The sequence below is a fragment of the Hyaena hyaena genome, unplaced genomic scaffold (genome assembly GCF_003009895.1).
Source record: "Hyaena hyaena isolate Hyena2069 unplaced genomic scaffold, ASM300989v1 scaffold_774, whole genome shotgun sequence".
Classification (NCBI taxonomy): domain Eukaryota; kingdom Metazoa; phylum Chordata; class Mammalia; order Carnivora; family Hyaenidae; genus Hyaena; species Hyaena hyaena.
Window position 1 is genome coordinate 504,972 of NW_024081406.1, and position 19,533 is coordinate 524,504.

Consider the following 19,533-nt stretch of genomic DNA (forward strand, 5'->3'; position numbering starts at 1 on the left):
TATAAATTCCAGTATCAAAAGCATTTGACCTCCCATGGCTTGTGTGCCTTTCCTGCTGGGATGGCCCATAGTCCTTGGTCATCTTGAGTATGTCCTTTCATCTTATACTTCCGATTATGTGACTGGATGTGTGACTGCTCTGATCTTGAATTAGCAAACTCTTAGGATTTAGATTTGGGTTCTTGACATTTATAAGCAGGATTATTCTATCATTATCAGTTGCATACATTTGTGGTATAGTGTTTATTTTTAGATTCTGCCATTTAAGCCACTGTTGGAAGCTGAAAGTTTGTAGTTCTCTTGAATTCATCTATTCATTGGTAAAATTGTCATGTGTATACTGTCAGTATAGACCTTTAGGTTAAGTTTTGACTAAATTTAAAATGTTTGTAGGAAACTTGCTGTTTACAGAGTGTTTTAAGAATTTATTGCCTGAATTAAAAGAACCTAAAGTTTTTTTCACTTTGTGTCGCTATGAATTCTTTTGGGCAGTTGTTCCTATTTAATGACATGCTTCATTACAAAATTGGTTTTTTTTTTTTTATAACACAGGGTTCCATATAGATATAAAAAGCAATTACCTAGGTTTCCCATGATTTACTTGGCGGGATAGCCAATTAGACTTTTTGGCTTTAGTTTTAAACTTAGTGAAATCAGGATATCAATTACACACTGATAAAATGACAGAAGCAAAGAGTTTTATTGATAAATAAACTTGTGGTTTTAAAGCTTGTATTTAAATTGGTGTATTTTCAACATCTATTTAGTGATCCTGAAGTTCCAGAGCCAGAATCAGAAATGAAGAGGCGATTACCAAGACGAGCCAAAACAGCAGCACTAGAAAAAAGTAAAGTTAACCTTGCACAGTTTCTCAATGAAGATATAAGTTAGAAGAGATGATGGAGGTGAAGTCCTTTTAACCATGTACTTTAAAATTATGTTCAGTTCTCTGCTTTAATAGTTATTCTTGTATCAAAACTAGAAAAGGCCTCATGTAGAAATTTGTGCTGTGAGATTTCATATTACTTTGGCCTGTACTGAAGCTTTAGGCCTGTGCCTGTCAGTGTGCTCCATGGACACCTGCATCAGTCACGTGGAGTTCATCAGAATCTAAGGTGGGCTTAGGAACCTGCTTCTTGAATAGGTTTCCAGGCGATGCTTATGAACTCTGCTTAATAGGGCATCATGGACAGCTTTTCAGTGTAACTAGCTGGTAGCTTGCATTTAGAAAGCTCTGATTTAGATGGGGCACATCCAACATCAACGAGAACACTTCAGAACACATCATAACGGGGCATCTCCAGGGCAAATGAAGTACCACAAACTGGCTACAACGGCGCTTACCTTCAGGGAGGATCAGTACAGTGAACCTAAAGTACCCAGCATCTGTGTCAGTTATTTTGATAATTTTGTTTTGTGATTCTTACACTAAAAATATTTTGGTAATGCTACCTGTATGGGTAATTTCTCTTCTTAAAATATTTGTATCTTACACTAAAAATATTTTGGTAATATTACCTGTATGGGTAATTTCTCTTAAAATATTTGTATCTGAGAGCCCTAGTTTGCTTATGGTTGTGATGGTGTTTCTTGGGTTAGGGAGATGTTCACATACACACACATATATCTAGTTTTAAGTAATCTCTGCACCCATTGTGGGGCTCAAACTCATGACCCCAAGATCAAGAGTCACCTGCTCTACTGAGTCACCCGGGTGCCCCTACTTAACACATTAATTATGGAGTTGCTTTCTATATTTTTGGACTTAACGAAATAATGTGGATAATAAAAGATAATTGTAGTGGGAAAAGTGTGACAGCAAGTCCTTTATGAGTACTTGTTCTGTCACTGTCCATTTCATTTTTCTTCTCAAATTGGCACTTGCCTGACTTGTGGAACTTTTAGTGTATGAACTGAGTCCCCTTTCCTTCTGCAACACACCCAGCAAAACGCATGTTCTTACCTCTCTGATAATTACCTTTTCTCTTTATTATCCAGAACAGAAATGTCCTAACAAACATTGGATCTATTCTAATAATGATTGTGCTCTTTAAGGTTTATTTACCATAGGCCATTTTTTAAGGTGATGTTCTAAGAGCTAAATTAAGATCGTTGTGCTTTTTAGAACCAAATTGCTATATTACATACATACATGTACTTTATAAAACTCAGAAATATAAAAGGAGTCTGAAAGTTACAAAGTAAGAATGCTTATTAAGCAAAAGGAAAAGGCAGATATGGTGGTGATATAAAACAATAAAAAATAGATGATTGATTTTCATTCTGTTGGCTCTGTGTCTTCCTGTGCTTCAGATTCCTTATGTAAATCCCTGTCACTTTAAAAATAATTTTTGTGGGTGGGGTATAGGGGGAAATAAGGACTTAGAGTGTACACAGAATGTTCTATAAGGAAAAGTCTTTAGAAACACCATAAACTAAATCCCATTTACCCTATAGCCAGGCTATTCAAAGGGAAGAAGCCATGTTCTTACATACTTACACCGACCACCATACCAAAGCATTTTTTTCTGTGGCATGGGGAAAAAGAAATGTAAGCACCAAACCTTTAGTATTCTTACTATTCAAGTTTTAGACACAATCACATAAGCCATTGCTGAAGCTATGGTTTTGACTATTATAGTTAAAGGTAAGGAATATTATCCTGATTTTAAAAGACATTTTACACTTAAATGGCTAAAATACAATAAAATCAATAGATGTAAATCCATTTACCATTTTTCATTAAAAACTGGTAACTTACACCAAACAGTATTCTTGTCTGTAAGAGGCACAGCTTTGCTACAGAGTAAACATGCAATTGTGCCATTAACCTTACAGCCCATAGATTTTATAGGTTTAAAAGTACAGAGAAAACTGATCAGCTCAAATTCTCCTATGAATGGAAACATGCTACTTGATGATAAACTATGATCAACTTTTCTATACATATATAACTTTGAAAGAGATATACTTCTAAGAGATACCTTTGCCTTTTACCAGTTTGCTTCGAGGTAGTTGGTATCCACCTATTATATCATGGGTCAGGTCATCATCACAACTCTTTACAATACTAGCCTCCTAAATCACATAATGTGTTATATATTAAAACTTTGTGTACAGAAATAAAACTGGGAACAATCATGTATTTAAACTTAGGGCATAAAAGAGTCACAAAATACCATTAAAAAGAGAAACGTCAAAATCCATTTGTACTGCAAAATTCCACAATGGTCCGGTGTAAAACATAAAAAAAAAAAAAAAATACAAAGAATATAATCAAAACGATTAATGCTCATGATTTAATATAAAGACATCACAGGACTAGAAATATTTCAAGATCAATAGATAAATGCAGGAGGAATACTGATGTACAAAATGAGAGTGCAAGAAGAACTGTAATCTATTTCTCTTCACTTTTGAGATTTTGGTTATGAACTGTACAGCTCGCTAGAGATGCTGCTGTCAAATTCAGATTCCATTCAATGGGATGATTAAGGCACATCTTAATGGGGCTCAAAGGGCAACTTGCTGTATTCCCATCGGACAAATTCAATTTCTCATCAGTTTTCATTTGTAGCATGCTGGAAAAAAAAAGTGTAAAGCATTTTAGTTTTACTTTAATTTCAAAGAAATTATCAACCTTGTAAAAGAAATTCAATCATTTTATTGTTTAGACCTCCAGACATTAGAGTTAGACAGGGCATTTTATCATTCCGAAAGTACAGAGTTTGGTTCTTTTCCTTACTCTGGCCTCCTTTCTGAACTGAATACATTACATATGTAAGCCAGGTATTTGCAAGGTCACCCAGATAGCACTGGACAAAAACCACTGTATATATGGATTCCATCAGCATACTCAGGACATTTAACCTACTGAACTTGATAGGATTCAGCTCTTTTCATTTGTCCTTTAACTTACCAGGATCAGAGCCACTTTGAGACAAGAAGGAATTAACCTTTGAAAACCTACCATGTTCTAGAGACATTTACATGGATTATCTCATCAATTTCATAGCAACCAAGCAATGTTGGTACACGTCTCATGATAAATGATAAAAGTGAGTCTCAGATTCAAGTACAGATAGATATGTGCCTGAAGTTAGTCACCAGACAAATGGAAATAAAGTCCTTCCTCTTTCCCTTATGCTTACCTACTAGCTCTCTAAAGAGAACCTTTAGGAGCATCGAGAGTCCAAAGGGAAGCTAGTCCACATATAATGGACGTGTAAACCCAGATCTTAATGATAGTCCATTCACGTTTTCAGATGTAAATCCTTAGGTTTATAAATGATTTCATAGCTTGTTCTACATTAGTTAGGTTGGACCGCATGATTCCTAGGCTTTCTCCAACCACAGGTTTATGATTTTTCCTATTACTAAAGAAGGAACTGCTGTGCAGTATTTAAGTGACTTGCTATAAAAGTGGCAGCCACCTCCAGGCATCAGTAGTAGTTTCCTGATTTCTCCTTGCAACCTCAACAACCTACTCATTTGCCATTCAGTAAACTAGACAGATTTAACCTGTTCTGCCATATTTTAATAGCAGGAGCTTTCCTCAGGCAAATGGACTCCCACTTCCACCAAATAACATAGTTTCAAGTTTACAGATATGAAACAGAATGACAAACTACAAGTCACCGAAAAGGTTACTCATCAAATAGAAAATCACTTAAAAATCTAAACAGAGGTGAATAAATGAGATGGTACTTAAAGTAAATCATGGCCTGATATATGACAAAGAGATCCAATAACCAATATTCATTCATACTGGAAATCTTGACTGACTTTTGAAAACATTTGCACTGGTTACTATTATTAGACTGATAGCCTCATGGACCTCAAGATATTTTTGTTTTTCAAGGTAGCAAAGCTCAGATAAAGCAGTAATGTCTTTCCTTCTTACAAAGGACTGCCAGTCTTCGTATTTGTATTATGTGTATGTATGCCTCGTTGAGAAACTCTAGGGCAAGCTATAAAAATACAATTATTTAAGACAGCTTGGTAGATAAGTATTTCAAGTATCAATGTCAGAAGAAGTAAATGATGGCATGAAGCAACAAATCATGGTGATAAAAACAATTTTTGCCGTTTGCTATTTGATAGACAAGGTATATTCATCAGAATACTAGTTTAACAACTACATTATTGTTATTTTTACTACTTGTGAAAATATTAAATTTACTTTTCTAGAGAGTATACTCCAAATTTGGGTACACAAACTCCACAGGAGTACACAAAAGTACACACATCACAGGAAGAAAATACCAGTTAAAGAACTACATGTTAGTACTAATAGACTGACATACTTAATTCATAAAAACCCACTTAAAACTAGGTGGTGTGCAGGGGCACCTGGGTGGCTCAGTTGATTAAGCGTCTGACGTTGGGTCAGGTCATGATCTCATGGTTTGTGAGTTTGAGCCCTGCATCAGGCTCTGTGCTGACAGCTCTGAGCCTGAATGGAGCCTGCTTCAGATTCTGTGTCTTCCTCTCTCTCTACCCCTCCCTCTGCTCTCATGTGCTCTCTCAAAAGTAAATAAACATTTAAAAAATAAAGTGGTGTGCAAACTTTGGGCACATTGAGTAAACTAGAGAGAGTAAACCAATCTACAGAATACTAAGAGTAGAAGAACATATCTTCAGGTGCCAGAAACAGGCAGTAGAATAAAAGCTAGAAGGGACCTGTCTAGATACCTTGTTTTTAAGATGGGAAAACTAAGGTATAGAAAAAGAAAAAAAAAAAAACCCTGCTCTTTTTCGGAATATTCTAACCGGACATATGCAGACTGATATAAGAACCTGCATCTTTAAGAAGAACTGAAGCACTTTTCAATTCCATTTCCTATACCAAATTATTTAACACTGAGTATCCACTAGAAAGCACTTGTGAGACACAAAGATGTGGAAGTGTACACAGTGCATGCTTTCAAAGAATCTGTAATCTAGAGGAATTTAAATATTCCTTTATTGTTGGAAGTTAAAAAATTTGACTTGTTAGGTTTAATGCCAGGAGTTTAGGGTACAATCATATACATTTGTACCAAGTGAAAGATTAATACATGTTCCTCAACTGTTTCTCTTTTTAAGTAATCTCTACACCAAATGTGGGGTTTGAACTCCTGACCCCGAAGTCGAGTCACATGCTGTATTGACTGAGCCAGCCAGGTGCCTCTCCCAAATTTTCTCGATGTGCTTTTTAAATTTTTTTTCTTTTGTAGGTTTTGAACAGGAAAATTGAGTATTCTTGTATGTGTCTATGTATTGAACTGTTTCTAGGGGGTTGATGTCTAGGAGTGGGATAAACCGAGTCAAAGATTTTGGATAGATCTTACCAAAACACCCTTTGTAGACAATATGCCATTTTACACTCTGACCAACAGTGTGTGAAAATGTCTTTCTTCCCTCATTTTCTTACCAATAATTTATAATAAAATCTAAGTATCATTGTAAAAAAATAGGTTAAAAAATGGTATGCTGTTGTTTAATTTGCACTCTTATGAGGAAGGTTCGGCTTATTTTCATATTTAGAAGCCATTTGTTTTTCCTTCTCTATGTTCTTTGTCCTCTGAGATGATCCATTTTGATATGTAGTTAAGATCAGTGTTTTTGTTCTATGTGATTTACACTCCCACTTCTCTGCCTTGTTCATTAGTTGTTTATATCCGCTTATGGTGATTTTATCATGAATCCATTCTAAATTTTAGATCATCAGATTTATCTGGTGATAGATTCAATATCTTATTTCATGGCTTCTTTATCATAAGATGATAAAGTCAATATCTTATTTCATGGCTTTTCTGCCTTACATATGTGGTTCAAAAGTTGAAGCAGCAGCATTTAAATCATATCAAGTGGCTTTATGTGTCCACATCCAGGATGCTATTGAAAGCTTAGCAATGGTGTAGCGCATACAGTGGTACTCTTACAAGTAAAGAACTGGAGGAAGGAAGATAAAGACCTGGGTTCCAGTTCTGAGAATATTAGTAATCAGTCTCATGATGCTGGACAAGTAACAGCTTCATTCAGTCTCCTTTTCCTTATCTTTAAAAAAAGAAATTAAACGACATCTTCCTACTTACCTTTACATTTCTGATGTTCTAATCAAGGAGTGCCATTTAACATGATTTAAAAACCATATGGAGCTATAGACAAATGCAAAGGCTTAACACTGTATTTTGGTGAATGGGCGACAAAGCTGGAAGAGAGATACTCACCCTAAGTAAGGCGTCTATCAAACTAGCAAGACAGATGGTAGGTGAGAAGTGAGCGAGGACAAAGACGGGGCACCTGAAATGATCATCTAGACATCTAAGCCTATTTTCAATACTTGGGTAATTTCATCCACCCCAGATAGAGCCTCTCCAGCATTGAATGGAAGTTTATAAGAATATGCATTCGGGAAGTATAAAAGATGAAAATCTCTGGTGGGTCATGGAAATCCAAATGGTTATAATGTGTGATTTAAATTAATGATTACTGGGGCGCCTGGGTGGCTCAGTCAGTTAAGCATCTGACTCTTGATTTCAGCTTAGGTCATGATCTCAGTTCGTGAGATGAGCCCCATGTTGGGCTCTGCACTGGGCGCAGAGCCTGCTTGGGATTCTCTCTCCCTTTCAGCCCCTCCTCCCAGCTCGTGCTCTCTTTCTCAAGGTAAACATCTAATGATTACTGATAATTGTAACAAAAAGAATTTTTAATATATCTAGCTCTAATAACTCAATCTTGTTTTACTTCTTACTAGAGATAGGGGATAATTCATCTCTGTCATACAGACTATAACCTTTAATGTAAATTGGCCAAATCACAGGAAACAAATTTTAGTGTGATCAGACCAGGTCTGAAAATATCATTTCTAGAGCAGTTGCTACATGCCAGGCACTATGCTAAACACCTCTCTGACAATATTTTATTCAGTTCTAACCACCACCACTGAGGCTCAAAGAAGTAAAATGACGTATCAAGCTCACTCAACTAATAAGGACAAGTTCAGAGTCTAGGATCTATCACTCTATCTTGCATACTAACTCTTGAGTTACAATTTTGTCATGATTCTGCCTTCATGTTAATACCCATTTACCTATTTCTTCAGAACACTTAACATATTGTTTGGTCTGTAGATGTGTTTGGTCTACAGATTTCAGACAAAAAGACATCCTGGAGGCCTAGAGCCATTAACTGTATCTAGAAAGTTCTATATTTAGAGCATGAAGTTTCCTCATATTTAAATGAGGAGCTGTTACATCTTTCAGTTTCTCAAGGTAAAAGAAAATATGTAAGGGCACAGACATGTGTTTTGATAGCTACCATAAGAGTATTCTTTAGGTTAAGAGTTTCAAGAAACAAGTTCATCTTTTCGAAAGGAGAAAAGTCAGCTGTATACATGGATAAACTGAATTCTGGTATAGGATTTGAAATTTGAACAGTTACTATAATGTACATGAAACTATTGACTTTGAATTCATTTGTTTTAACTCCAAATTCTGAATGACTGGTTATTTCCTCTGGAAATGATGTCATCTAATGTTAAGTCGGTAAAAATTTACTGAATAGCTATTATAGCTATACCCTGAGCCTGATTCTCCACAAATCTATCCGAATACAGTAGGGTTGTTAAATGTGCAAAACTAGATCAGAGAACTTTTCTGAAGTCATCAAGTGTGCTCCCATATTTCTGATGTAGTAAGGAGTTAGAAAAATGAAATCTTTGGTCTACTAGACTCTAAATTTGATAATTCTAGGGTTTCAGGAGGCCAACACAGGATTTTCCCATGTATCAGAATGTTTCAGTTCTTTGAGGAGCTGGTCTACTGATTACTGAAGCTAGAATTCATACATTCTTCCCTCAAATCCTTAGCCAATACCTACCTAGTATATTAAGAATATAAAATAATGTGATGGTGTCTATCTTCAAGGGTTTTCCAGTTCGGTAAGGAGGCAGAAGGGAGAAGTATTCATGAATTACTGGAATAAAAAGCAGTATGCAGTAAATACAGAAGATGTAACTAAAGACTAAGGGATTACAGGGACGGGAAATTAATCCCAGCAGTGGGGAGACTGAGGAAAAGTCATTTAAAATAGATCTAAAGGTATAAGGATTTTAGTAAACTGGGAGAGAGGGAGGCTTTGTAGAGCCTAAGTTCTGATTCCAAATCAAATCACTCACCTGCTAAGTGTATATTCCCTAACCTCTAAGCTTCAATTTAACTGGAAAGTGATGTGATTATTGAATGAGCTTATATAAGCAGCTGGCATAGAGAGGGCATGTAAAATGCCTGGCTGGACACAGAGTAAGGACCCAATAAATGCTAATATTAGTACAACTAACAAAAAGTCAAAAGATATGTGTGGGATAAAAGGTGACAGATATGTGTATGATTTGTTTCTGCAATAGTACAACCATTTAATATAAAATCTCTGGGCTTAAAGTGGGGGTAGGGGGTTGGAGATTCAAATTAAGAGCCATAGGGATCTAGCCACTTAAACATGGTCTACCAGTGGACCATGAGGTCAAAGGTATGAGTAAATCCTTTTTTTTTTTTTTTGCTGACAAACTCTGTAAGCGTTAAGTTGTACAGAATTTTTGTTTTTAGAGAATTAAGAGTAAAATTTCTCTTTGGTAGAATATTGAAGAATTTAAAGGCCTTGGTAGATTGTTAAGTGGCTGATTTTAAGTCAGACATTTTTTCTGACTTGCTTTTGATTATTTGATGTGGTTATTTGAAGGAACAGAAGAACCTGGTGGTTAAGAGTAAGACTTTGAAGTCTCATATTCTTGAATTAGAATCCTAGATTTGCAATTTACTCCAGCCAATTTTAGGAGAATTACTTTTTTAATATAAAGATTAGCATACTATGTGCTTAACTAGTGTTATCATGATAATTAGAACAAACCATTACTGGAGATTCATAAGGAATCATCTAGAATAAAAAGAATAGTTTCTCCTGAGAAATAGGTCTACCTGAATTTTTAGTTGAATAGAATGAAAGAAATTATAATCAGATCAAAGGCACAAAACCAATTCTCTTCAGAAACCAATGAACATAGTTTGCACTGCTTTGTGATTTCGAAGTGATCATTGGCCATGTAAGGACAAAACATTTACCCAAACTTCTTAATTAACTTGTATATTAAATCAGTATAACACAGCTGTGCCTAAAGCACTATCTTACATATAATAGGTATTCAGATATTCAATAAATACACAAATGTGATTTATATACATTCATAAAAAATAAAATGGGAAATTTTAGTACTAAATTACTATGATACTAAAAGCAATTAGCAGTTATTATACTAAAATAATGCCAAACAACTAACTGTGAAAGATTGCAGAGCCTAACATGACAGAATGATTTTGGACCCTGTTCACATCTGCCTTCTGAGAAACTTAACAATGGTCATAATCAATGATCCCTTTTTTTTTTTTAAATATACCATCTGTGGCAGATTAATTGCATTCAGAGCCCAAATTCTTCACCCATCCCTGGGTGCTCTATCATTTTGCAATGTCCTCTCATTCTGGCCTCATCCATGTGACTTGCTTGGGCCAATAGGATGTTAGCAAGTATGAACTGTAAACTGGCTGAGGCCAGTGCAAGCTGAAGCATGAGAAACTACTTGGTCATTTACGTATGCTCCCTCATATACCTCTGCTTTTACCATGAGAGCAATGCCTGGGCCGGCCTGTGGGGTGCATGGGAGGTGTGAAGCGGGGCTAAGGTGATGCACCTGTTAGGCAGCTCATACAAAGACACGTGAGGGAGCCTAGCCAAAATCAAAAGAACCTCTTAGCCTCATTTGCCAGTCACATATATATAAGTGTAGTAAGTGCTTCTTTACTTTAAGGCAGTTAGTTTTGGGGGTAGTTTGTAATACAGCATTATTGTGACAATAGATAATGATGTTTAAACAAGTGCACGTCATAAAAAACAAAACTTCACTTAATCTTTTCTTTTCCTCAAGTTAACATTTTTAGAGCTAGATTACTTTAATGAGTTATCCTATACTTCCTATCACCATTTTCTTGTCTCCTATTCTTAACCGACTCCAGTCTGGCTTCTAGGCTTTTCACTCCACAAAAACACCTACTAAAGTCACCAATGAATTGATAAGTCTAATGAATGTTGTTTAATTTTCAACTATTTTGCCTTCCTAACAACATTCAACACTAATGGCCATTTCCTCTGCTATCGACTGAACTGTATACCCTCCAGACTCATATGTTGAAGCCCCAACCCCCTTAAGAAATATAGGGCCTTTAGGAGGTAACTAAGGTAAAATAAGATCACAATCTGAGTCCTAATCTGATGGGCTTGTTGTCCCCATAAGAGGAAAAGACACCAGAGACTGGGAAAGTAGCCATTTGCAAACCAGCAAGAGAGACCTCACCAGAAACTGAACCCTCCAGACTTTGATCTTAGACTTTCTAGCCTCCAGAACGGTGAGAAAACAAATCTGTTTTAAGCTACGCAGTCTATGGCATTTTGTTACGGCAGCCTGAGAAGAGTAAACCTCTTTCTTGAAACTCACTTTTCTTGGATTTTGATACAAAACACAATACTGGCTTTCTTTTTCCTCTTCCTTTTACTACAAGTCATCCTACTTTTGGATGGCTTAGAATTTCTCAAGCCTAAGTCCCAGACTTCCTTTTCTTCTTCTCCTTCTTCTTCTTCTTCTTCTTCTATAATCTCTATTGAGGTGTTCTCATCCATACTCAGTTTCAGTTACCAGTGATCTCTCAAACATCTCAACTCTTCCCACAGTTCACTCATTACTTCTTCAGAAAGGATTTCCCTGTGTACTCAGCGTAAAGTACCTACCCTTAGAAACTCCCTATATCATCTAATTTCATTAACACAGAACTTAAATTGCTTATGTTTTTCTTCTCTCCCATTAAAATACAAGTTTGATGAGAGTACAACATATTGGTCTTGTTCAACATATTATTTCCAGCACCATGCATATAGAAGCTGGATAAGTATCTGTCAAAAGAATAAATCTAGGGCTTCTGCTTCTTGCCATGATGAAGTAACAGGAACCAGATTTACCTTCTCATTTCCACAACTTAAAAAAATAGACAAAAATATATGAAATATTCAAAGATGAAAGAAAGTACAGGATGACAGTGATCCCTGAAAGAAGGAAACAAAGGTAGGTAAGTCATAACACTTGCTCTGGCTCACTGCCTGGATAGTTTCCGATCTACAGTATAGTAAGAGGAATCCAAAGCAAGTCTTCCTGAGATGAGAGAACAAAGTCTGGAGGTGAGGGAGACCAAGGCAACTAGAATCTGTGGGGCAAATAACAGGAGACAGAGTTGCATTGACGGTGCCAGAGATCTGCATTGGTTTCCCTGGAATATATATGCAGATAAATACTGATCAGTGCATGAATATTTCCTGAGGCTGTGAAAAAGACCAGTGAGAAGGACTAGGTGGAAAATCCTTAGAGGCCATATAGGACTGGATATAATTTGTGTTCCCATCAGCAAGAATGGATAAATCTCCTTATATGGTATTAAATAGGTATCAGTAGTGCCTCACTAGTGGGGGTAAAATTAGCCCTAGAGCAGGATTTCTGAACCTCAGCACAAATGACATTTGGAGCCAAGTGATTTTTTTTTTTTTTTTTTTTTTTTTTGTGGGGAGCTGTCTTATTATGCACTATAGAATGTTTAGCAGAATCAGTGGCCTCTACTCACTAAGTATGACAATCCAAAATGTCCAAAATCAATGCCCAAAAGCAAGATATGAAAGGATAAAAGATTTTTCTTAATAAGTTCATGGCGTCTCAGAACTGAGCCCCAAAACATTGAAGGCATTGTAAAAACAACCCAGCATACAGTGTAAAATCGACAATGTGTAGCATCCAGTCCCAAATTACCAGGCATGTACAAAACAGGAAATTATCCAAAATGAAGAGAAAAATCAATCGGTAGGAACTGATAGATAATACAGATCGTAAAAGCACACAAGGATGTAAATGTAGGTATTTAAAATATACTCCATCCATTCAGGAAGCTGAGGAAAGCATGAGCATGAGGAGAAATATAGTAGATACAAAGAAGACTAAATTTAAACCCCTGGAGATAAAAATACAATTTCTGAAATGAAAATATCCTGGGTGTTATTAACAGCAGATTAGACAATCCAAAGAAAAGGCTATCAAACTTAAAAACATAGAAATAGCATAATCCAAAATGAAACAGAAAAAAAATGAACAAAGGGGTGCCTGGGTAGCTCAGTCCTGGTTTCGGCTCAGTTCATGATCTCATGGTTTGTGAGCTTGAGCCCCTCATCAGGCTCTGCTGACAGTAAGGATTGGGACTCTCTCTCTCTCTGTCTGTCTGTCTCTCTCTCCCTCCCTCTTTCTGCTCCTCCCACATACTCTCTCAAAATAAATAAACATAAAAAAATTAACAAAAATGAGAAGGTGTCAGTGATCTGTATGACATAACATATGTGATTGGAATCCCAAAAGTAGAAACAAGGGGGATAAAAACATATTTGAAGAAAATATGGCTGAAAGGTTTCCAAATATGATAAAAACTAAACTATATCCAAGCAGTTATTAAAAAAAAAACTCCAGACAGAAAAAAACATAAGGCAACAATGCCAAATCCGTTTATAATCAAATTGCTGATAACCAGTGATAAAATATTTTTTTTAATGTTTTATTTATTTTTGAGGGAGAGGGAGAGAGAGACAGCGTGAGCAGGGGAGGGTCAGAGAGAGAGGGAGATACAGAATCTGAAGACAGGCTCCAGGCTCTGAGCTAGTTGTCAGCACAGAGCCTGACGTGGGGCTTGAACCCATGAACCACGAGTTCATGACCTGAGCCAAAGTCAGATGCTTAACCGACTGAGCCACCCAGACGCCCCAGCCAGTGATAAAATCTTACAAACAACTAAAGCAAAAAACAGTAGAGTAGCAAATATAAGAATGACAGCAGACTTTTCTTCAGAAACAATGCAAACTAAAGGACAGTGGAGGAATGTCTTCAAAGTACTAAAAGAAATATATAGTCACATCTGAATTTCATATTCAGCTAAAATATCTTTCAAAAACAAAAGTGACAAAAAAGTGGAATAAAGACTTTTTCAGACATAAAAAGACAGAGCTGAGTGAATTAATAAACAGCAAGCCCCCACTGCAAGAATTGCTAAAGGAAGTTATTCAGGCAGAAGTAAAATGTTATCACATAGAATCCTGGATTTGTACAAAAGAATGAAAAGCACCAGAAATGGAAAATTCACAGAGAAAATACTTTTCCTATTTTGAAAATCTCTGAATAAGTGTACAGAGGGAAAATAGTAACAATATATTGAAAGGATTATAACATTTACAGAAGGACAACTATGAGAATAATAATAGCACAAAGGTTTGGAGGGAGAAAATGCAAATGTACTGTACAGTTCTTAAGATTATACATGAAATTATAACATTATCTGAATGTAGTTTATATTAATGATATATAGGGTAAACGTGACAGCAAGTACTGCCTAAAAACTAAGAGATTAAATAGAATAATAAAATACACTCAACTTGTCCAAAAGAAGGCAGGAAAAGAGAAAAGTAAATAATAGATGAGACAAATAGAAAATAGAAAGTTGGATAACTATTATCAAAAAGACAAGAAATAACTAGTATTGGTGAAGATTTGGAGAAAAGGCAAACGTGTGTACTATCAGCGGGAATGTAAATTGGCATACCCACTATAGAGAATAGTATGGATGTTCCTCAAAAAATTAAGAATAGAACTCCCATATGATCCAGCAACTCCATTTCTGGATGTTTATCCAAAAAATGAAAATAACTTGAAAAGATAATATGTACTCCCCATCAGGTTCATTGCAGCATCAATTACAATAACCAAGATATGGAAACAACTTAAGAGGCTATCAATGGATGAATGGGTAAAGAGAATGTCTCTCTTCCTCTCTCTCTCTCTCTCGCTCTCTCTCTCTCACACACACACACACACACACAAACACACACACTGAAATATTATCCAAAAAGTAAGGAAATCATGCCACTTGTGACAACATGAATGGACACTGATGGCATTATGCCAAGTGAATTAAGTCAGAGGAAGACAAATACCAGATGATCTCACTTATACGGAGAATCTAAAATAACAAAAACCAAAATCAACCAAGCTCATAGAAACAGAAAGGAGACTGGTGGATGCCTGAGGTGAGAGCAAAATGGGTAAAGTGGGTCAAAAGGTATAAACTTCTAGTTATAACAAAAATAAGTCATGAGGGTGTAATGTATACATGGTGGCTGTAATTAATACTGTTTTGCATATTTCAAACTTGCTTAAAGAATAGATTGTAAAAGTTTTCATTACAAGAAAAAAATTGTAACTATGGTGACAAATGTTAACTAGACTTATTGTGGTGATCACTTCACTATATACAAGTAGCAAATCATTATGTTGTACACCTGAAACTAATATGTTGTATGTCAATTAAACTGAATTTTTTAAAAAAGTAGAAAGTTGGCTAACTAAACCACATCAAAGATCACATGAAATGGAAAATGGTCTATTAAAAGGCAGAGATCGTCAGACTGAATGAGAAAGCAAGCCTCAAGTATATGCTGCCTCAAAGAAACTCACATTAGAGACATATATGTTAGAAATAAAAGTGTGGGAAAAGATATACCATGTTAAAACTAGGGAAAAGGAGGCTGGCATGGCTATCAGACAAAAAAAGATTTCAGACCAAAGAATAAAGGAGTAAATTCATCAAAAGTACATAAAAATCCCAAATGTATATGCACCAAATACCAGAGTTTCAAAATACATGATGCAAAACCTGACAGAACTAAAAGAATAGGAAAATCTAGAATCATAGGTGCAGATTTCAAAACACTTCTCTCAAGAATAAATAGAAGTAGACTGAACCTCAGAAGGATGTAAAAGAAATAAACAGCACTATCAACCGGCTGAAAGGGGACACCACCCAGCAGCAGCAGAATGTACATTATTTTCAAGAACACAGAGAACAGTTATTAAAGTAGATTTGGATAGACTCTGGATCATAAAACAGATCTCAATAAATTCTAAAGAATTAAAATCATACAAAATATATTTTACAAGCATAGCAGAATCAAACTAGAAATAAGTAAGAGAAAGGTATCTGGAAAATCCTCAAATATTTGGAAACTGAACAATACATCTCTAAGTAATCCATGGGTTAAACAAGAAACTGCAAGGGAAATTAGAAAATATTTCTAATTTAATGGGAGTGAAAACAGAGCAGAGAGAATTTGTGGGATATAGCTAAAGTGGTATTTAGAGGGAAATTTACAACATAATGATTATATTAGTAAGGAATTAATCTTCCTTCTACCACAACACTCTACACTCTATACCAATGGTTCTCAAAGTGTGGTCCTTGGGTCAGCAACATAAGCATCACTTGGGCCCCACACCGTAAACTATTGAAACAGAAAGTGCTTGGAGCCTAACCATTTCTTTTTTAATAAGTCCTCCTGGTGATTCTGATGCACACTAAAGTTTGTAAAGCATTGTTTTAAAGTAGCACAGTTATCATTAGGACCCCATAATGGTCTATGACTTCACTCTTGCACTCTACCATTCATTTTCGACAAGGCGGTCAGATCCTTTAGGAAGGAGAATCTGATGATGTCATATACCTTCCCCATCCACTCCCAATTTAAATCTCTACTGTAAGAGCAATGGGAAGCTATTGAAATTACATAAACATGACTTATGAGAACCTACATGGTCTATCCTTCACTTACTCCTCTATCTTCACACCTGATACCATGTTCCTCCTTTCTCTTTTGACTCAAGGCATACCGGTCATTGTCTTACCTGCAAAGAACACCATGCTGCACCTTTTCCACATGCAACTCTTCCTGAAAGTCAGTCCTCCCCGCCCAGTTGTCTGCTACCTGGCCTCGTTAATTCCTACTCACTTTTCACAGTTCAGTTTGATGGTCATTTCCTTACACAAGTCTTCCCCATTTACCTGGCTTGATATCCCTATAAGGAATTCTTATTGTACCACCTACAGTTATGAACTTGTAAAATTTGTGTAACTATTTACTCAATGTCTGCCTCTCCTAATAAACTTGAACCATGAGGGCAGAACAATACCTGGTTTTGTCTCCCTCACTATATCCTATATATACAGCCTATACATAGCCTAGCATATTGCCCGGCACATAGGAGATGTTTTTCAAAGAATAAATTAATGGAGTCTATCCAGCTTTCTGTTTCTATGTACAGAATCAAAGTAGCAAGCAAATGAATTTTCCAGGTTGCCTGGAATCGGAATGGGGGTGGGGTAGGAAAATTAAGCCAAGGTCTTATTTAAATTAAACAAATTCAAGAAAAAAAAACTGGCAGGATGAAACATTCAGACACCTACTCTGCCGCCCCCGCCCTCCCCCTTAAACAACAGGTGAATTCAATAGACTTAACTTATAATCACAGAATGCTCAGCTCCACTACAAAGAAAAGTGTTTACTGACCATGAAAAATCAGGGAGAAAAATGGAAGCTAGTGTAGCTCAACCAAGAATTCCAAATTCCTAAGTGAAGAAGTAAAGAAGAAAACCAGGGTAGAAAAGGGGAAAAGAGAACACTTGAGGAAGGAATTTAAGGTATAAAGCACTGAAATCACTCTAACAGGTGGCAGCCACTGGTGAAGGAAGAGAGGAAAAGTGACCCTTCAACTTACCTCAGATAGACAAAGCAGGTCTGGAGGCTGCGGGGAGAGAATAAAGATTTACAAAAATAGAATAAAACTGCCACTATGGCTCCCCCAGCACCATTCTGCTGGATAAAGACAGGTCTTGTCCCATAGAGATAAAGCAAAACAAAACAACTACAAGTTAGAAATGTATTATATTGTCCAGACCAGGGAGAAGATAGGGTGTTGGGAATAAACTGGATATAGTAACTTTAATCTATTTTTAAAAATCCAATGACTTTTTCTAGCCACATACCAAATTCTACTGATATAAATGGGTCAGCAAACTTTTCCACGAAGGGCCACATAATCAGTATTTTAAGTTTTGTGGGCTTTACACAATTACTCGATTCAGCTTGGGTGGCACAAACAGCACTAGACAAAACGTAAGTAAACAAACATGGCAGTGTAACAATAAAACTTTACTTACAACTAGGCGATGGGCCAGACTCCCTGATTTAGATAATTAATTTTATGTTTGAAAATAGTTCTGTACTCCATACCCACTAGTAATAGAGAATCAACCAAATTATCTTTCTTCAAATTATACTATATTGCCAAAGTAAAAATTATTTGAAATATTTTCTTAATAAGTTCCCTGAGTTCCTTTGTAACTCTAATGTCTAACACAATGCCTAAATCAAAAGAAAAAGTTTCCAAGTTGTTGAATAAATTGGATGGCTTTCCATGAAAGATGCAGGACAATTAGTGAAGTAGAATATTGTGTAAAAAATAAGTAATGGTTGACAGAGAAACAGAATATAAAATATCCAAGAAAAAAATCTAAGAAAAAAACATTAAGACAGGGGATTATCAAAGTCACTGTTCTATATTTTTAAATACAGCATTACAGCAAGAGTTAGAAACTCTTCAAAACCTAGAACTCTTCTCTTTACTCAGGAAACTATGTAGAGCAGTGTTTTCCAATTATGTTTCCCAAACTGTAGGATATAGAAAGTTGTGATATATAAAGTTTGGACAATGGAGTTTAACATGTTAATGGGACACTGTGAGTCAGGAGGCACAGGAAAGAGAACTGAGCATTTCCCAAAGCTGTGGGACCCCAGAACCCTTTGCACAAGGAATGTCTTGCAACACTACTGCATCTTGGGCTCTGTCTCTAGAATGCTTGTGTAGCAAACTAGATTAAGGTGACAGTGAGTCAGCTAGAAATGTTTCTCTATCTGAATAAATGAAATTCAGAAAATCATCTACTCTGTGCTTCACAGTTCTCCCATTAAATGATGATTATGAAGCTGAATAATAGCACATGAAGAAATGTTAACTCTAAATTTTATGGCTAAAATGTTTAGGCTATTCTGTGCCAAGGCATGCCTCAAACAGACAAATCTAAAAGGACATTTTGAGTTAGGATTCAAAAACTGAGGGAAACCATTCATGAGCAGGACCAGAGGAGGACGTATGGTTGGCTTTAGTGTCAGGGAGGTAAAGGAGTATACTATCAGTTAAAAATCACACATCAGTTACACACCTGTGTGAAAACCAGAATTCTGAATGGGAAAGTCTGTATTTGGTCATTTTTGAGAACCAATGACAAAACAGGAGACACAGACACACTGAGCAGTTGTAGGCCACCTCAGAATCTAATTCAAAGTATAAATTTGAATTCTTAGTTTTTATGGCAAAATTTAATATTTTAGATGAGTACACTGAGTATAGTAACCTCAAGTCCACATAAGTTATTCTAGTCTTAAAATTTCCTTAAATGTGTCCAAAGTAAGCTTATTTACATCCAGATATTTGTCAATTAGGAAAGGCACATATTTACTTGGTAACTCAAAAGA

The 19,533-nt window shown here is 36.0% G+C and overlaps 2 protein-coding genes across 8 annotated transcripts in view; one reads left to right on the forward strand and one right to left on the reverse strand.

Moving 5' to 3' along the window:
• NCAPG (non-SMC condensin I complex subunit G) overlaps positions 1-1,470 on the forward strand; it is a 44,649-nt gene extending 43,179 nt beyond the window's left edge. Inside the window, exon 21 of the mRNA XM_039218718.1 lies at positions 768-1,470. Within this exon, the coding sequence (XP_039074649.1) occupies positions 768-891 (124 nt within the window). The 3' untranslated portion in view covers positions 892-1,470. The remainder of the gene's footprint in view (positions 1-767) is intronic.
• Positions 1,471-3,273: 1,803 nt separating this feature from the next.
• The window catches only part of LCORL (ligand dependent nuclear receptor corepressor like), a 165,606-nt gene continuing 149,346 nt past the window's right edge, over positions 3,274-19,533 (reverse strand). For 2 of the 7 annotated variants that reach the window (XM_039218714.1, XM_039218708.1), the window contains one exon: positions 3,486-3,581. In XM_039218714.1, the coding sequence (XP_039074645.1) occupies positions 3,568-3,581 (14 nt within the window). In that variant the 3' untranslated portion in view covers positions 3,486-3,567. Of the gene's footprint in view, positions 3,582-8,941; positions 8,962-17,716; positions 17,744-19,533 lie in introns of those variants that run through there. The other 5 variants (XM_039218705.1, XM_039218709.1, XM_039218706.1 and 2 more) reach the window with 4 other exon arrangements.